This window comes from Notolepis coatsorum, assembly GCF_963971535.1.
Source record: "Notolepis coatsorum genome assembly, chromosome: 4".
In the NCBI taxonomy this organism is placed as follows: Eukaryota; Metazoa; Chordata; class Actinopteri; order Aulopiformes; family Paralepididae; genus Notolepis; species Notolepis coatsorum.
In genome coordinates, this window is record NC_140168.1 from 99,441,603 (window position 1) to 99,458,922 (window position 17,320).

Below are 17,320 nucleotides of genomic sequence, written 5' to 3' on the forward strand. Positions count from 1 at the left end.
GGACCCAGGTGCAGAACAGAGGAGAGGTTAACGTGTTGGACCCAGGTGCAGAACAGGAGAGGTTAACATGTTGGACCCAGGTGCAGAACAGGAGAGAGGTTAACATGTTGGACCCAGGTGCAGAACAGAACAGAGGTTAATGTGTTGGACCCAGGTGCAGAACAGGAGAGAGGTTAACGTTTTGGACCCAGGTGCAGAACAGGAGAGATTAACATGTTGGACCCAGGTGCAGAACAGAGGAGAGGTTAACGTGTTGGACCCAGGTGCAGAACAGAGGAGAGGTTAACGTGTTGGACCTAGGTGCAGAACAGAGGAGAGGTTAACGTGTTGGACCCAGGTGGAGAACAAAGAAGAGGTTAGGGTGTTGGACCCAGGTGCAGAACAGGAGAGAGGTTAACGTGTTGGACCCAGGTGCAGAACAGGAGAGGTTAACGTGTTGGACCCAGGTGGAGAACTGTGACGACCCCCACTCTACCTGCAAATGGGGAGTCTTCTGACTCAAAGAGCAGGTTGGAGTGGGTAGGTTGTTACCCCAATTTGAATCACCTGTGCAGTGCAGAGAGCTGCCTGCACACACAGTATATATGTTTCCCTTGTCTAACCCTTTTGTCTGCTTCTCCCATCTGCTTTCCCACTTCAGACACCACAGGTTGTATCAGCCACCAAGTGAATCATCTTGGGATCCTTGTCCATTCTGTTACATACCTCTGTTGTTTAATTTGATTATTATTTGTTTAGATATGATTAAGTAAATCATCTTTGTTAACTTTGTTTCACACGTTTTGACTTCCTTTATATGACAAACCTCTTATGGTTCGTCATATATGGGGGCTCAAGCCGTTTGGAGGACCTTTTGTAGCACTTAGACATTGATTTGTTTGTAATTTGGCCTAGTGTGGTTAAATTGGTATGTGCTTGATATTTTTCTGGCATTTGGAATTTGTATTTGGCTGGCATTTGTGGTAGAGTTCCTGTTGGGACGATTTGTTTAGATAGAAAAAAGGTTTAAAACAAGAAAACATTCAAATGAATCAAATAAAAAGATAAGAATAAAAAGGTTTAAAACATAAAAACATTTAAAATGAATAAAATAAACAAAACAGGAGCAGATAAAAAAAAACAGGCCCTATTGGAAGGCAAAGCAAAACAAATTGGTTTTAACACTTTGACTGCCGGGAGCCGTCTTTAGACGTCTTTGCTGGCCATGCTAAAGTTGCCGGGGGACGCTGTACGTCGTCTTTATATCAATATTTCAAAAATCTGCGATCGGATTCATAATGTCCCTCCGCTGGCCTGAGATACACCAGCAGGACCCACTGAGCTCTCTGGCGGTTCAGGAGCGCCATCTGGTGGCCGATCGCGCAACCGCTTAACAGGAAGCGCAGTAGAGGTTGTGCTAGATGTCCGTATTGCTTCCGGCCACTCGGGATAGGTTCCGGCACTCTAGCTCGTCACACTACATAGCGATCGATTGCCAATAACTCGATAAACAACATGATTTGGACGTATATACCATTATACAAGCTGGAGATGGACCGGGTAATAATATATCCCATAATGATAAAATGTCTACTCGACGATGATCGCCCAACGGCGCGCGGAGACTGGGGTGAGTTTCAGCGTGTAACGTTACCGTCTTCGATAATAACTGATATTATCAACATTTGACCCACATTAGATGATTGGTATAACGCTGCCCACGGAATTATAAACGCCCCCTCGCCCATCCGGTCAACATCAGATGACGTGTAGTAACTTCTAGAAGTACGTCTAGTTGGAATTTTTTATATCGCGCTGATTGCCATCAAACTGTATTTCATCATCAATATAATGCATTTGGGGCTATATATCACGTTCTGGAGAAAGCTGCAGAAAGAGATGAAAACATACTTATACATTAGACCATACTTTACTATGAATATGTGAATGAAAAAGTTTAACGTTGCTACACAATGAACAATACATATAGGACTTTGAATGGGCCCTAATAATGGCAATGTAGCAATAGAATTTAAAAAGTTATAGCCCTGCAAAGAAGGGGACTTTCTCCATAGACAAATAGCGCTGGCAATCTATGGTATATCATTAATTTAACCTTAGGCAACCAAAGTGTTAAGGCTGGCCTTGAAAGCAGCAAGGGAGACTGAGGCCTTGAGGGACCCCGGCAGCTGATTCCACAGGCGCGGCCCCAGTGCTGAAAAAGCCCCATGGTCGACAGCCTAGTGCGTGGGATGGCGAGGAGGTTTTGGCTGCCAGACCTGAGTGACATGGACACAGGTTGAGGGGAGAGGAGGTCATGGAGATAGGTCGGGTCGGGCCGGAGTGGTTTATGGTCTTATAAGGAGGTGTAGTGGTTACGTCATTTTCGTTTTTTCCTGTTCCACCCTCTGTTCCACTTAATGTATTTCCCCAGAGAGGTTAACGTGTTGGACCCAGGTGGAGAACAGAGGAGAGGTTAGGGTGTTGGACCCAGGTGGAGAACAGGAGAGGTTAACGTGTTGGACCCAGGTGCAGAACAGGAGAGGTTAACGTGTTGGACCCAGGTGCAGAACAGGAGAGGTTAACATGTTGGACCCAGGTGCAGAACAGAGGAGAGGTTAGGGTGTTGGACCCAGGTGCAGAACAGGAGAGAGGTTAACATGTTGGACCCAGGTGCAGAACAGAGGAGAGGTTAACGTGTTGGACCCAGGTGCAGAACAGAGGAGAGGTTAACATGTTGGACCTAGGTTCAGTGCAGAACAGGAGAGGTTAACATGTTGGACCCAGGTGCAGAACAGGAGAGGTTAACATGTTGGACCCAGGTGCAGAACAGAGGAGAGGTTAACGTTTTGGACCCAGGTGGAGAACAGGAGAGGTTAACATGTTGGACCCAGGTGCAGAACAGAGGAGAGGTTAACGTTTTTGACCCAGGTGCAGAACAGGAGAGGTTAACGTGTTGGACCCAGGTGCAGAACAGGAGAGAGGTTAACGTTTTGGACCCAGGTGCAGAACAGGAGAGATTAACGTGTTGGACCCAGGCTCAGAACAGAGGAGAGGTTAACATGTTGGACCCAGGCTCAGAACAGGAGAGGTTAACATGTTGGACCCAGGTGCAGAACATAGGAGAGGTTAACATGTTGGACCCAGGTGCAGAACAGGAGAGGTTAACGTGTTGGACCCAGGTGCAGAACAGGAGAGGTTAACGTGTTGGACCCAGGCTCAGAACAGGAGAGGTTAACGTGTTGGACCCAGGTGCAGAACAGGAGAGGTTAACGTGTTGGACCTAGGTGCAGAACAGAGGAGAGGTTAACGTGTTGGACCCAGGTGCAGAACAGAGGAGAGGTTAACGTGTTGGACCCAGGCTCAGAACAGAGGAGAGGTTAACGTTTTGGACCCAGGTGGAGAACAGAGGAGAGGTTAACGTGTTGGACCCAGGCTCAGAACAGAGGAGAGGTTAACGTGTTGGACCCAGGTGCAGAACAGAGGAGAGGTTAACGTGTTGGACCCAGGTGCAGAACAGGAGAGGTTAACATGTTGGACCCAGGTGCAGAACAGGAGAGAGGTTAACATGTTGGACCCAGGTGCAGAACAGAACAGAGGTTAACATGTTGGACCCAGGTGCAGAACAGGAGAGATTAACATGTTGGACCCAGGTGCAGAACAGAGGAGAGGTTAACGTGTTGGACCCAGGTGCAGAACAGAGGAGAGGTTAACGTGTTGGACCCAGGTGCAGAACAGAGGAGAGGTTAACGTGTTGGACCCAGGTGGAGAACAAAGAAGAGGTTAGGGTGTTGGACCCAGGTGCAGAACAGGAGAGAGGTTAACGTGTTGGACCCAGGTGCAGAACAGGAGAGGTTAACGTGTTGGACCCAGGTGGAGAACTGTGACGACCCCCACTCTACCTGCAAATGGGGAGTCTTCTGACTCAAAGAGCAGGTTGGAGTGGGTAGGTCGTTACCCCAATTTGAATCACCTGTGCAGTGCAGAGAGCTGCCTGCACACACAGTATATATGTTTCCCTTGTCTAACCCTTTTGTCTGCTTCTCCCATCTGCTTTCCCACTTCAGACACCACAGGTTGTATCAGCCACCAAGTGAATCATCTTGGGATCCTTGTCCATTCTGTTACATACCTCTGTTGTTTAATTCGATTATTATTTGTTTATATATGATTAAGTAAATCATCTTTGTTAACTTTGTTTCACACGTTTTGACTTCCTTTATATGACAAACCTCTTATGGTTCGTCATATATGGGGGCTCAAGCCGTTTGGAGGACCTTTTGTAGCACTTAGACATTGATTTGTTTGTAATTTGGCCTAGTGTGGTTAAATTGGTATGTGCTTGATATTTTTCTGGCATTTGGAATTTGTATTTGGCTGGCATTTGTGGTAGAGTTCCTGTTGGGACGATTTGTTTAGATAGAAAAAAGGTTTAAAACAAGAAAACATTCAAATGAATAAAATAAAAAGATAAGAATAAAAAGGTTTAAAACATAAAAACATTTAAAATTAATAAAATAAACAAAACAGGAGCAGATAAAAAAAAACAGGCCCTGTAGACTCCTTTACATAAGCCTACTGCGAGGGGCAAGTGGACTGGCTTGAGTTAGACGCGTGCTTAAAGAATTCAATGTCCAGAGAGCTCTTATCATTTTCGATATGCCAATCCTTTTATTGACTTATCAACCAAAATATATATACAAAAACTCTTTTTACTAATAACACTGACCGCCGACCTATACGGCACATCTCGAACACGGTCAAAAACTGTATGGCTATTCCCCTTGCGCACCTGGGGCTCGTCACCCACTGATCAGTATATATGGGTAACCACCCCCTGTGGTGGTTGCCATGGTGACTGATAATGCCAAACCTCTGCACCGTGAGTTAAAATAAAACTAAATAAACAGAAGGGCATTTTGGCTCCAACACACCGGCCCCTAATTGAGAATGGCAGGAGGCCAGGAACAATTCAAAATAATATTTACATAATGGAGCCAATAAATGTATACAAAAGAACTCAAAAAACAATTATTTGAATTAGAAGCTTTAAATTGCAGCTTCTTGAAGCAAGCAAAGTTTAGTTACTGGTCTATCCAGTGTGCTCGTTTTTGTCTTCACTCGTGCAGAACGCACCAGTCCTTTCCTGTCAGGATAGGTCTCCAGGACTCTTCCAAGTAACCAGGAACCACGTGGAGCTGTAGCGTCTGCGATCAATACAATGTCTCCAGGGACAAGACTTCGTCTCTCCTTACTCCACCTCTGCCGCTCCTGTAGCAAAGGTAAGTATTCTCTCAGCCAGCGTTTCCAAAAAAGGTCTGAGATGTATTGGACTTGTCTCCATCTCCTTTTGAGGTAGAGGTCAGACTTCTCAAACAATCCAGGTGGCAAGATTGGAATTCTTTTCATTGTGAGAATGTGATTGGGAGTGAGAGCTTCCAGATCGTTGGGATCTCCAGACAACTTAGTTATGGGGCGATCATTAAGAATGGCTTCGACTTCACACAGCACTGTATGAAATCCTTCGTCATTCAAGGTTTGCTGGTGTAGAACTGATGTTAGTATTCGTCGAATCATCCGTATGATGCGCTCCCATGCACCTCCATGATGAGAAGCTGTTGGTGGGTTGAAGCTCCACTGAATTCCTTCTTCCAGAAAAGCTGATTGTATTTTGCTGTGGTTTAAAGCAGCGAGAGCTTCCCTCAACTCTCTTTTAGCACCAACAAAATTGGTTCCATTGTCCGATCTTAAATGAGAGATGGGTCCTCTTCTACAAACAAACCTGCGTAGAGCATTTATACAGGAGTCCGTATCCAATGAATAAGCGACTTCCAAATGGACTGCTCTACTTGCCATACAGGTGAAAATGACTCCATAGCGCTTTTCAAAGGAACGTCCCCTCTTGACCTCAATCGGGCCGAAATAATCAACTCCAACATTGGTAAATGGAGGAAGATCAGCAACGATTCGCTCTAGAGCCAAGTCTGACATCTTCTGCTCACCCAACTTTCCTCTATGGCGTTTGCAGAAGACACAGTCAGACAGGACCTTTCTTGTTGCTGCATTGGCACTAGTGATCCAATATTTTCGGCGCAATCTGGAGAGAACATGGTTTCTCCCACCATGACCCATCTGTTCGTGGATGTGCTTTAGTATGAGAGTCGATACATGGAGGTCTTTCGAGAGGATAACAGGATGTTTAGATTCCTCAGACATTGCTGCCCTACTCAACCTCCCTCCAACTCTAAGCAAGCCATCCTCCAGAATGGGGTCCAGTTTATAGATGGGACTGTCTTTCTTTACTTCACCCTTTCCAGATGTCAACACAGCAAGTTCATCAGGGAACCTTTGCTGTTGAGTGAAGCGAATGATGGCAGACTCAGCTGTAGAAAGATCATCTGGTGTTAAGTTCTGGTTTCCCAATGCAGCTCTACTTTGTTGCATTTCCTGTTCCACTTTGTCTGCATCTTCATGACTCAGTTGGCTTCTTTTACGACTCATCTCCAATAGAGTCTTTCGTAATTTCAGGATCCAAGCAACGGACCTTTTCAACCTTTTCCAGTCAGAAAAGTAGGTGATCAGTTGGTGTGTGGCACTTGGTGCATCGACAATTACTGCGTTGATGGCGAGATCCTTTTTGACCTCAGGGTCATCAGCAGCAATGTTGTACTCCAAGATACTATCTGGCCACTCTTCCTCTGGTTTCCAAAGAAACTCAGGGCCTTCAATCCAACTTCTGTTGGTCAGCAAATCATCCACCGTAACTCCCCTTGAGGCTTTGTCAGCAGGGTTCTGAGTGGTATGAATGTACCTCCACTGCGTGACTTCAGATGTTCTTCGGATGGTAGAAATCCTATTTGCCACAAAGGTGTGAAATCTCTTGTCTTCATTTCTGATGTACTTTAAAACTGAAGTACTGTCAGTCCAGAAACAAGATTTCTCAAGGCAAAGCTGAATTTCGCCTCTGAGCATGGTGTCCACACGAACAGCAAGAACAGCTGCAGTGAGTTCCAAGCGTGGAATGGTGACTTGCTTTAGTGGGCAAACTCTGGCTTTACCTAACAGAAAAGAGACATGACACCTGTTGCTGTTGTTCCATATCTTCAGATAGGTCACAGTGCCATATCCACTTTCGCTGGCATCAGAGAAGTGATGTAGTTGACCACGAATGGTTTCTCCAAAATCTGCCGGCTTGAGGCATCTTTCAACTTTGAATGCCATCACTCTTTCCAGGTCTCTCAACCATTTCGTCCACTGCTGTTGGAGAACTGGGTGAATTTGATCATCCCATCCATAGTTCCTCCTACACATATCTTGCAGTATGAGCTTGGCTGGAAGTGTGAGTGGGGCAAGAAATCCTAAAGGATCATAGATTGAGCTGACCATCGATAGAATCCCACGTCGAGTATGAGGCTGTTCTTTGAGTGCCAACTTGAACTTAAAAGTGTCTGTATCAACACACCAATGAAGTCCAAGGGCCCTCTCCACTGGCAGTTGGTCTCTGTCGAGATCCAAGTCAAGCAAATTCTTGGATCGGTCTTCCTCTGGGATGGATAGCAGCACTCCACGGTTATTGCTAATCCATTTTGTCAAATGGATGCCTCCTTTTTGACAAACATCTGTCAAATCCTTGACCATTTTAACAGCCTCCTCTTCTGATGGCAAGCTCTTAAGACAGTCATCCATGTAGAAGTTGCTGTTGACCGTGTCAAGTACCTCAGCAGGGAAACTGTTGTGGTTATCTTCTGCTGTCTTTCGGAGGGCATGACAAGCACAGCTAGGAGAAGACACTGCCCCAAAGAGATGCACAGTCATCCTATATTCTACCAGTTCTTGGGATACGTCGCCGTCAGGCCACCACAAGAACCGAAGAAAATCTCTGTCTTTCTGTGCCACATTGACCTGATGGAACATCGCTTTAACATCAGTCATTAAGGCTACAGGTTCTTGCCGGAAACGTGTGAGGACTCCTAACAAGGTGCTGGTGAGGTAAGGGCCTTGTAGAAGCTCCTTATTGAGAGATTTTCCTCTATACTCTGCTCCACAGTCAAATACGACACGCAGATTGCCCTTCCTGGGATGGTACACTCCATGGTGTGGAATGTACCACACTTTTCCATCACACCGTTCCACTTGATGTTCAGGAACACGTTCAGCATATCCTTTACTGATTACGTCGTCGAGAAAGTTGGTGTATTCTCGGTGGAACTTCTCATCTCTCCCAAACTTCCTTTTCAGTCCAAGGATGCGTTGCCTAGCAACAAACTGATTGTTTGGCAGAGACACTTCTTTCCTTTTAAAGGGAAGCTCCAAGGTGTAATGTCCATCTTGCAGTTTGCATGAATCAGTCATGATTTCCATGAACTTCATATCATCCCTCGACATTTCCTCTTTGTCTTCTGATGACCTTTCATTAAAATCATGGTTGTACTGATTGTTCAGCAACTCCTCCAGATTTGTTATAGAGATCCTATTAACAATAGCAGCGGGGTTGACATTCTCACTCCGCTGCTCACTGTAGCCTGATAGGGGACCATTAACGACCCACCCCAATAGGGTCTTAATGGCATATGGCCCATTGCCATGACTATTCACAATTTCCCAAGGTTCAAGCAATTTGGAGGCATTGGTACCTATCAATAACTCCACATCAGCTTGAATCAGAGGAAGGGCAACCCCATCTAAGTATGGCCACTTAGCCAACTCCTCTTGGCTAATGATGTTACTCGTGGTTACAGGCATCCTCTTCTGGGTGTAGACCTTGGGCAGGTCATAGAACTGTTTCCCAGTGAGGCTGGAGATCTCCAAGTCTGTCAGTATGTAGCTGGACACAGATGCCTTTGGACCCATGGTATGTAAGCTGATTTGTGTTTTCCTTCCTGTAAGGTTCAGCCTTCTCATTAGGGATTCTGAACAAAATGTGTCAGTGCTGCCTGGATCTAAAAATGCATATGTTGTGATGATTTTGTCTCCCTTGCTGGACTTCACCTGTACAGGCAAGATTGACAGAGTCCCATTGCTGCTTCCGGCCCCTGTTTGTCCACATGTTTGCAAAGAGATCTGTGCGTTACTCACCGAAGGTTTCTTTGGCTGGTTTGTGTTGCTTGCTCTCTCCTTCTGATTAATATGAAGAACACTGGGATGGTTTTGGCTGCACACCTTGCAAGTCAAGCGCTTCTCGCAATTCCTGCTAAGATGTCCAATGCGAAGGCAGCCAAAACAGATTCCTTTTTGCCTTATAAAAGTAATCTTGTCCCTGTGTGTCTTCTCCTCCATCTGAGGACATTGATCCAGAGTGTGATTTTTAGAGCAACATACACAAGTGTTGGTGTTGTGAGCAGATTCATTTCTTTGCTTTGCAGGGGTTTCGATGGTAGTAACTGTGGTTGCAAAACTGTCTCCTTTGAATTTGGGTTTAATTTGTGACTTCATTCTGTTCATGTTCATAGGTCTACTTCCTGTACTTGGTGGTGTATTTTGAATGTCTCCGAAGACTGGGTCTGAGACAATCTTTACCTGGCGCTCAATGAATGTGACAATATCCATGAATTGTGGTCTGCGATGGTGTTTTTCCATTATCGAACATACAGAGACTCTCCAATTCTCTCTGAGCTTGTATGGAAGCTTTGAAATCAATACTTTCATGTTCGCTGGCATATCGAGTTCCCTCATGTACTGGACATTCTCCATAGCATTACAGCACTCCCGAAGGAAAAGAGCATAGGCTTGAAGAGATTTTATGTCTTCAGCCTTCACTAGCGGCCAGTTGAGCATCTTCTCCATGTAAGCTGCTGTGATTTTATATTCATCTCCAAAGTGTTGTTCAAGTAGGTACTTTGCCATATCATAGCCTCTGTCTGGAGCCATGTGTTGACAGCTACGTACAAGCTCTTTAGGCTGACCCCTGGTGTACTTCTCCAAGAAGTACAAACAATCACCTCTGTTTCTCGTGTTCTTCTCCACACAATGAACAAAGGCTCTGACAAAGGTTCTGTACTGCAGAGGATCCCCATCAAAATATGGAATCTCTCTTGGTGGCAGTAAGTGAGTGGTTTGCTGCTCCACTAGCATTGCTGTTATCTCATTTTGCCTTTTTAATAGGTTACATACAACTGAGGTTTCATTGCTTTGGGGTGAAATTACAGTTGGGGTCGTTAGCTGCACAGGAGCTTCCATGTGGATTGTATTGTCCTGTGCTCCATCCCAAGACACATGTTGTCTTTGTAAAGATGGCGGTTGTGTTTGAATGGGAGTTGGCTGTAACAACATAGATTGTTGTCTTTGCCAAAATGGGGGCTGTTGAATGGGTGTTGGCTACATCAAGTGCATAGGTTGTTGCATTTGCCAGGGTGGTGGTTGTTGAATGAGTGCTTGTTGCTGTTGCATAGCTTGTGGTATTTGCCAGGGTGGTGGTTGTTGAATGGGTGCTTGTTGCTGTTGCATAGCTTGTGGTTTCCATAGTGATGGTTGTTGCACATATGATTGCTGTGCAGATGGTTGCTGCAGTTCTGGTGGTTGCATAGATGGTTGCTGTGGTAGTGATGTATATTCTTTTGCCCGAGGATTGAGAGTGACTGAGGGTTCCTTTAACCTTGTTCCTTTCCTGTAGTAGGAGTCCATTCCATCGGACTGTGTGAGTGAAAGAGCTTGGTGACTGGGGGATTGTAATACTGCTATTCTTGCGTTGGTAGCTGCCAATTGTGCATCAAGCTCCATCGTTTCCTTTTTCTTTTTCAGGATCTGTTCCTGCTCTTCCAGAGCGTGTTTATCCTTTTTCAGGATCTGTTCCTTGGCTTCCTGAGCGTGTTTCAGGATCTGTTCCTGCTCTTCCAGAGCGTGTTTATCCTTTTTTAGCATTTGTTCCTGCTCCTCCAGAGCGTGTTTATCCTTTAACGCTGCAGCGTGAATCACAAGTGAAGCTCTATCTGCCTCGGCCTGTAAGCGAGCTGCTGAGGTAGAAGATCTGCTGGACCTGCTGGACTTGCTGGTACCAGACCTTGTGTGACCTTTGTGAGCAGATTTTTTACTTCCCACATTAGAAATGCTGTCATTTGGATTAATTAGATTTTGCACGTCCTCCTCATCCTCATTAACACTTTCCACAGGTTTGGTCATTTTTGTCCATGCATTCATGTGATCAATAAAGTCATTGACATTGATCATTTTGGCTTTGAACCAAATGTCATGTTTTCCCCTTTCCTCAGGAGGTACTATTGGCAACAGAGCCTCCTGGTTTGCTTCTGCTTCCTTGCATATGTGGAGATATTGCATAAATGCGCATTGCACCTCCTGTTTGCATCCACTTTGCATTAACCCCAAAATCGTTTTTTGCAAGTTAGAAGCCTGGTTAAATTTAGATTTATGTAATTTATGTAATGTGTCAATTTTATCCGATAGGGCTTTTGGTGTTAATTTACTCTTGCGTTTTGTGACCTGCTGATCGGTATCAACATTGTGTGTGATTTGACCTGTGTCCACCTCGGACTGTGTTTTAGCCACTGTGGGTGTGGGCTGTGACTTTTCAACCAATGAAGGTTCTTTACAATGAGTTTCAGCCGTGGCGGGCTGTTCAACCATAACGCTGGTCTCTGTTGGATTCTGAACACCTTTATCAGAATTCATTTCAGCAATATAAGACCAACAGATTCAATATGAAACGGTACCTTTGGTTAAATCACAATAAACAAAACCCACAGTTAATCATCACATGACGTTCTAACCAAACCTTGACAGACACACACACGAACGGGTTGCACAACCATACCACCAATGCATTGGAATTTTCCATTTTTATATTTTTCTCAATTGACCCTGTGTGTGCACACATTTGTTTTGTATATGGCCATATAAGATATACCGGTAGCGCGCTACATACCTGTTCGTTGCGCAGCGCTGTCGGGGCCGTTTGACTTTATTCTTTGAACTTCGAAAAGTCTTCAAACAGCGCTCCTTGTCCGAGCGCTATTCAACATCAAACAGCGCTCTTTGTCCGAGCGCTATTCAATAAACTGCTTGCGCGCAGGACAGCTCCCTGGTCCGTTCCCTCGCCCAAATGGTGCTGGGGCAGGTGATGCCGTCCGCTCCTTGACGGTGGTACCGTGGACAGCTCCCTGGTCCGTTCCCTCGCCCAAATGGTGCTGGGGCAGGTGATGCCGTCCGCTCCTTGACGGTGGTGAGCTGCTCCTCCCGGTCCGTCCGCTCCCCGACGGTGCTGGTGCTGGGCAGCTTGGTCCAGATTGTCCACGTTCCGCGCAATTCCAAGCGAAACGGTGAACCAAAACAGCTGACCACACGTCCCGCTGATCAGCTGTTGAATCTTGAGCGCAGAGCGCGCTGTCTCGCTGATCAGCTGTTTGAATGAATCTTGAGCGCCGAGCGCGATTATCCTCGTCTTCCAATAAGTAACAAAGGCAATTGTCCATTTCAAACGAAGAGCCTTAGTTTTTGACTAATGTAGACTCCTTTACATAAGCCTACTGCGAGGGGCAAGTGGACTGGCTTGAGTTAGACGCGTGCTTAAAGAATTCAATGTCCAGAGAGCTCTTATCATTTTCGATATGCCAATCCTTTTATTGACTTATCAACCAAAATATATATACAAAAACTCTTTTTACTAATAACACTGACCGCCGACCTATACGGCACATCTCGAACACGGTCAAAAACTGTATGGCTATTCCCCTTGCGCACCTGGGGCTCGTCACCCACTGATCAGTATATATGGGTAACCACCCCCTGTGGTGGTTGCCATGGTGACTGATAATGCCAAACCTCTGCACCGTGAGTTAAAATAAAACTAAATAAACAGAAGGGCATTTTGGCTCCAACAGGCCCTATTGGAAGGCAAAGCAAAACAAATGGGTTTTAAGGCTGGCCTTGAAAGCAGCAAGGGAGACTGAGGCCTTGAGGGACCCCGGCAGCTGATTCCACAGGCGCGGCCCCAGTGCTGAAAAAGCCCCATGGTCGACAGCCTAGTGCGTGGGATGGCGAGGAGGTTTTGGCTGCCAGACCTGAGTGACATGGACACAAGTTGAGGGGAGAGGAGGTCATGGAGATAGGTTGGGCCGGAGTGGTTTATGGTCTTATCAATCAATCAATCAAATCCTTTATTTAACCAGATAAGCATCATTGAGATTAAAATCTCTTTTTCAAGAGCGATCTGGCCAAGCAAGGCAGCAGAAAGTTTAAACATAAAAAAGAACATCACAATAAAATACAGATAAAACATTTACATCAAGCTCCAATTTCAGGCAAGTTATCAAACAGGCAAATGATCAAACACAGTTGCACTGACCAAGGGAACTGAGTTCGTAGGATTTTAAAATGGCTTTGAATTCTCCGAGGGTGACCAGTCCTGGTAATTTTAGGTCCTCCTGTATCTTGTTCCAAGATGAAGGAGCAACATATTTAAAAGCCCTTTTTCCCAATTCAGTTCTCATATGGGGAACTTCCAGTGTTAGAACAGCTTGAGAACGAAGGGCATACTTATATTGCTTTGTGCACAGAAGCACACTTAGGTACGAGGGAACCAGTTTAAGCAGAGCTTTGTGCACCAGAGAGAGCCATCGAGAAAATCGCCGTATTTGTAGAGATGGATAACTTGCAATGGTATATAGGGTGCAATGGTGCACTCGATTTCCACATCCCGTGACAAAGCGTAAGGCAGAATGGTACACAGTATCAAGCTTTCTAAGGTACTGATCAGGTGCATACATATAGAGTAAGTCACCATAATCGAGTAGTGGTAAGAAGGTGGTCGAGATCAGGTGACTTCTCACTTTAAGTGAAAAACAGGACCTGTTTCTGAAAAAGAAGCCGAGTTTAAGCTTCAGCTTTGACACAAGTTTGTCTATGTGAGATTTAAACGTAAGGTTCTCGTCCACTGTAATGCCTAGATATTTGTAGGAAGCAACCCTTTCGATGTCAGTCCCTCCTTATAGGGAGGTGTAGTGGTTACGTCATTTTCGTTTTTTTCCTGTTCCACCCTCTGTTCCACTTAATGTATTTCCCCAGAGAGGTTAACGTGTTGGACCCAGGTGGAGAACAGAGGAGAGGTTAGGGTGTTGGACCCAGGTGGAGAACAGAGGAGAGGTTAGGGTGTTGGACCCAGGTGCAGAACAGAGGAGAGGTTAACGTGTTGGACCCAGGTGCAGAACAAAGGAGAGGTTAGGGTGTTGGACCCAGGTGCAGAACAGGAGAGAGCTTAACGTTTTGGACCCAGGTGCAGAACAGGAGAGATTAACATGTTGGACCCAGGTGCAGAACAGAGGAGAGGTTAACGTGTTGGACCCAGGTGCAGAACAGGAGAGGTTAACGTGTTGGACCCAGGTGCAGAACAGAGGTTAACGTGTTGGACCCAGGTGGAGAACAGAAGAGGTTAACATGTTGGACCCAGGTGCAGAAGAGAGGTTAACGTGTTGGACCCAGGTGCAGAACAGAGGTTAACGTGTTGGACCCAGGTGCAGAACAGAGGTTAACATGTTGGACCTAGGTGCAGAAGAGAGGTTAACGTGTTGGACCCAGGTCCAGAACAGAGGTTAACGTGTTGGACCCAGGTGCAGAACAGAGGTTAACATGTTGGACCCAGGTGCAGAACAGAGGTTAACGTGTTGGACCCAGGTGCAGAACAGAGGTTAACATGTTGGACCCAGGTGCAGAACAGAGGTTAACGTGTTGGACCCAGGTGCAGAACAGAGGTTAACATGTTGGACCCAGGTGCAGAACAGAGGTTAACGTGTTGGACCCAGGTGCAGAAGAGAGGTTAACGTGTTGGACCCAGGTGCAGAACAGAGGTTAACGTGTTGGACCCAGGTGCAGAAGAGAGGTTAACGTGTTGGACCCAGGTGCAGAAGAGAGGTTAACGTGTTGGACCCAGGTGCAGAAGAGAGGTTAACGTGTTGGACCCAGGTGCAGAACAGAGGTTAACGTGTTGGACCCAGGTGCAAAACAGGAGAGGTTAACGTGTTGGGCCCAGGTGCAGAACAGAGGATAGGTTAACGTGTTGGACCCAGGTGCAGAACAGAGGAGAGGTTAACGTGTTAGACCCAGGTGCAGAACAGGAGAGGTTAACGTGTTAGACCCAGGTGCAGAACAGAGGAGAGGTTAACGTGTTAGACCCAGGTGCAGAACAGGAGAGGTTAACGTGTTAGACCCAGGTGCAGAACAGGAGAGGTTAACGTGTTAGACCCAGGTGCAGAAGAGAGGTTAACGTGTTGGACCCAGGTGCAGAAGAGAGGTTAACGTGTTGGACCCAGGTGCAGAACAGAGGTTAACGTGTTGGACCCAGGTGCAGAACAGAGGAGAGGTTAACATGTTGGACCCAGGTGCAGAACAGAGGTTAACGTGTTGGACCCAGGTGCAGAAGAGAGGTTAACGTGTTGGACCTAGGTGCAGTGCAGAACAGAGGAGACGGGATGCAGATGTGGATTTCCAAAACAAAATAATACTTTTTATTTGAGTCGCCGAATAAACACAGACACAAACGAGATCAAACAAAAAAGGAGAAAGCTTCGTCTCCAAAACATGTCAGCATGAAACAAATAAGCGAACTGTACAATAAACGGTGAAATAGAAGTGGAGAACGCTTAGCCTCCAATAACTGCCTAAATGAAAAAGGAACAATGCAAACAATAGGGAGAAATAGACGCAGAGAAAGCTTAGCCTTCAATAACAATTTAACACGGCAAACTATGAGCTACAGTCTTTACGTACTTATCTCCTGTGGCGGCAAGGAACGATAAGGCTTTGTCTCTGCCAACATGGGGGACATTCCATTGTACAATATGTATATTATACATTTATATATGTATGTATGTCTCCTCCTTTTCCCCTCCACAGACCAAGCCCCCCATCTCTCTGAATCCATGGCGTCCTGCCTCTCTCTGGTCCTGCTGGTCCTGTGTGCCCTGGCCACACCCCACGCCCAGCTCAAGGTCTTCAACCTGCGTGCCAGTGACCTGCCAGCCGGCCTGCTGGGCACCACTGACGGCTACGTGAAGGTGTTCTGTGGCTACACCATCCTGGGAAGAACATCCGTCCGCAACAATGACCGTAACCCTTGGTGGAAGGAGGAATTCAGCTACGTCAAGGCCAAGCAGAAGGACACTCTGAGGATGGAGGTGTTCGACAGCGATATCCTCATTGACGACAAGCTGGGTGTCTGCCAGAGACCTGTCAAGATGGGCACCCACGAGCACGACTGCTACCTGACGACGGGCGGCACCCTCCATTACACCTACACCCTTGGCGACCAGCAGACAAAACATAATGACCTCCCATTGTATGTACAGAATCTGACCTTTGGCCTTCACATGGACGGTGACATGGTTCTTATAGAATTAAAAATATAAGAATGAAAAGTATAGTAGATAATATAAAAGATAAAAAAAGGTCTTATGTATACTCTATCAATAATATCACAATGTGTACAGGTTTTTGATCATTTGGACCACAGAGTTTAAAATAACGTGAATCTGTTTCCTCAATGAACTCAACACTGTTATTCAAAACTCTTTTTCATTGCCTCTTTTGCCCTGTCGCTCGTCATCAAGTCTAGTCACAAAAATAAACAAACTTGCCACTACAGGTAACGTTTCATGAAACGTCTTTATTGTTTCTTGTTCATTAAAGAACATTTCCACCCATTTCAAAATGCATGTCTGATTGGTTACAAACTGGGAGTCATTGTTCTGCCCATTAGAAAAATTGTTTGGTGGTTTGGTTTTCTGAAATATTGAAAGCAGAAATTGTAGTATTTATTGACAATGCAGGTGGAAGTGGAATGACACATGTCCCTGAAAAATCCCACGTAGCACCTTCCAGTGTCTCCTAGCTTTTTCTTGACACAGTTACTGTATCGAAGGACTTTTACACCTATTGTTCCATATATGACCATATTCTGAGCTTGACCTTCATGGGTTTGTGATGGATTATTTAGTTAGTGGGCATTTCAAAGTACCTCATATTTGGTACCATTTTGAAGCTATGGTATATGGTATGGTATTTATTTTAGACAACAAAACATATACAGATCATTACTCACATATTTGCTTTTGTCAAGGATAGGAACGAAAAAGGCGCAATGACTTATTTACATCGTTGTCCTTGGATGTCAAGGATGCTTGAAAACAACACATACAACTCATTACAGGAAATCTTTCACAATTATTACATTTGCATAGTAATAATGGCACAACCCTTAATTAATACAAACATGCACATTTGTTGATACATATTCTTCTAACCGTGAGTCCGTGTGTCTCCTATGCACCCCAAGCTAACAACTAGGACTTTCCCATGATATAAAATATTTGTATGATTATCATCATTATCATTACATCCT

The 17,320-nt window shown here is 45.5% G+C and overlaps 1 protein-coding gene across 1 annotated transcript in view; it reads left to right on the forward strand.

Annotated features, from left to right (window-relative positions):
• The window catches only part of LOC311226269 (perforin-1-like), a 47,013-nt gene extending 30,405 nt beyond the window's left edge, over positions 1 to 16,608 (forward strand). Inside the window, exon 2 of the mRNA XM_084311673.1 lies at positions 15,817 to 16,608. Coding sequence (XP_084167799.1) covers positions 15,843 to 16,328 — 486 coding nt within the window. The 5' untranslated portion in view covers positions 15,817 to 15,842 and the 3' untranslated portion in view covers positions 16,329 to 16,608. The remainder of the gene's footprint in view (positions 1 to 15,816) is intronic.
• Positions 16,609 to 17,320: the final 712 nt, after the last annotated feature.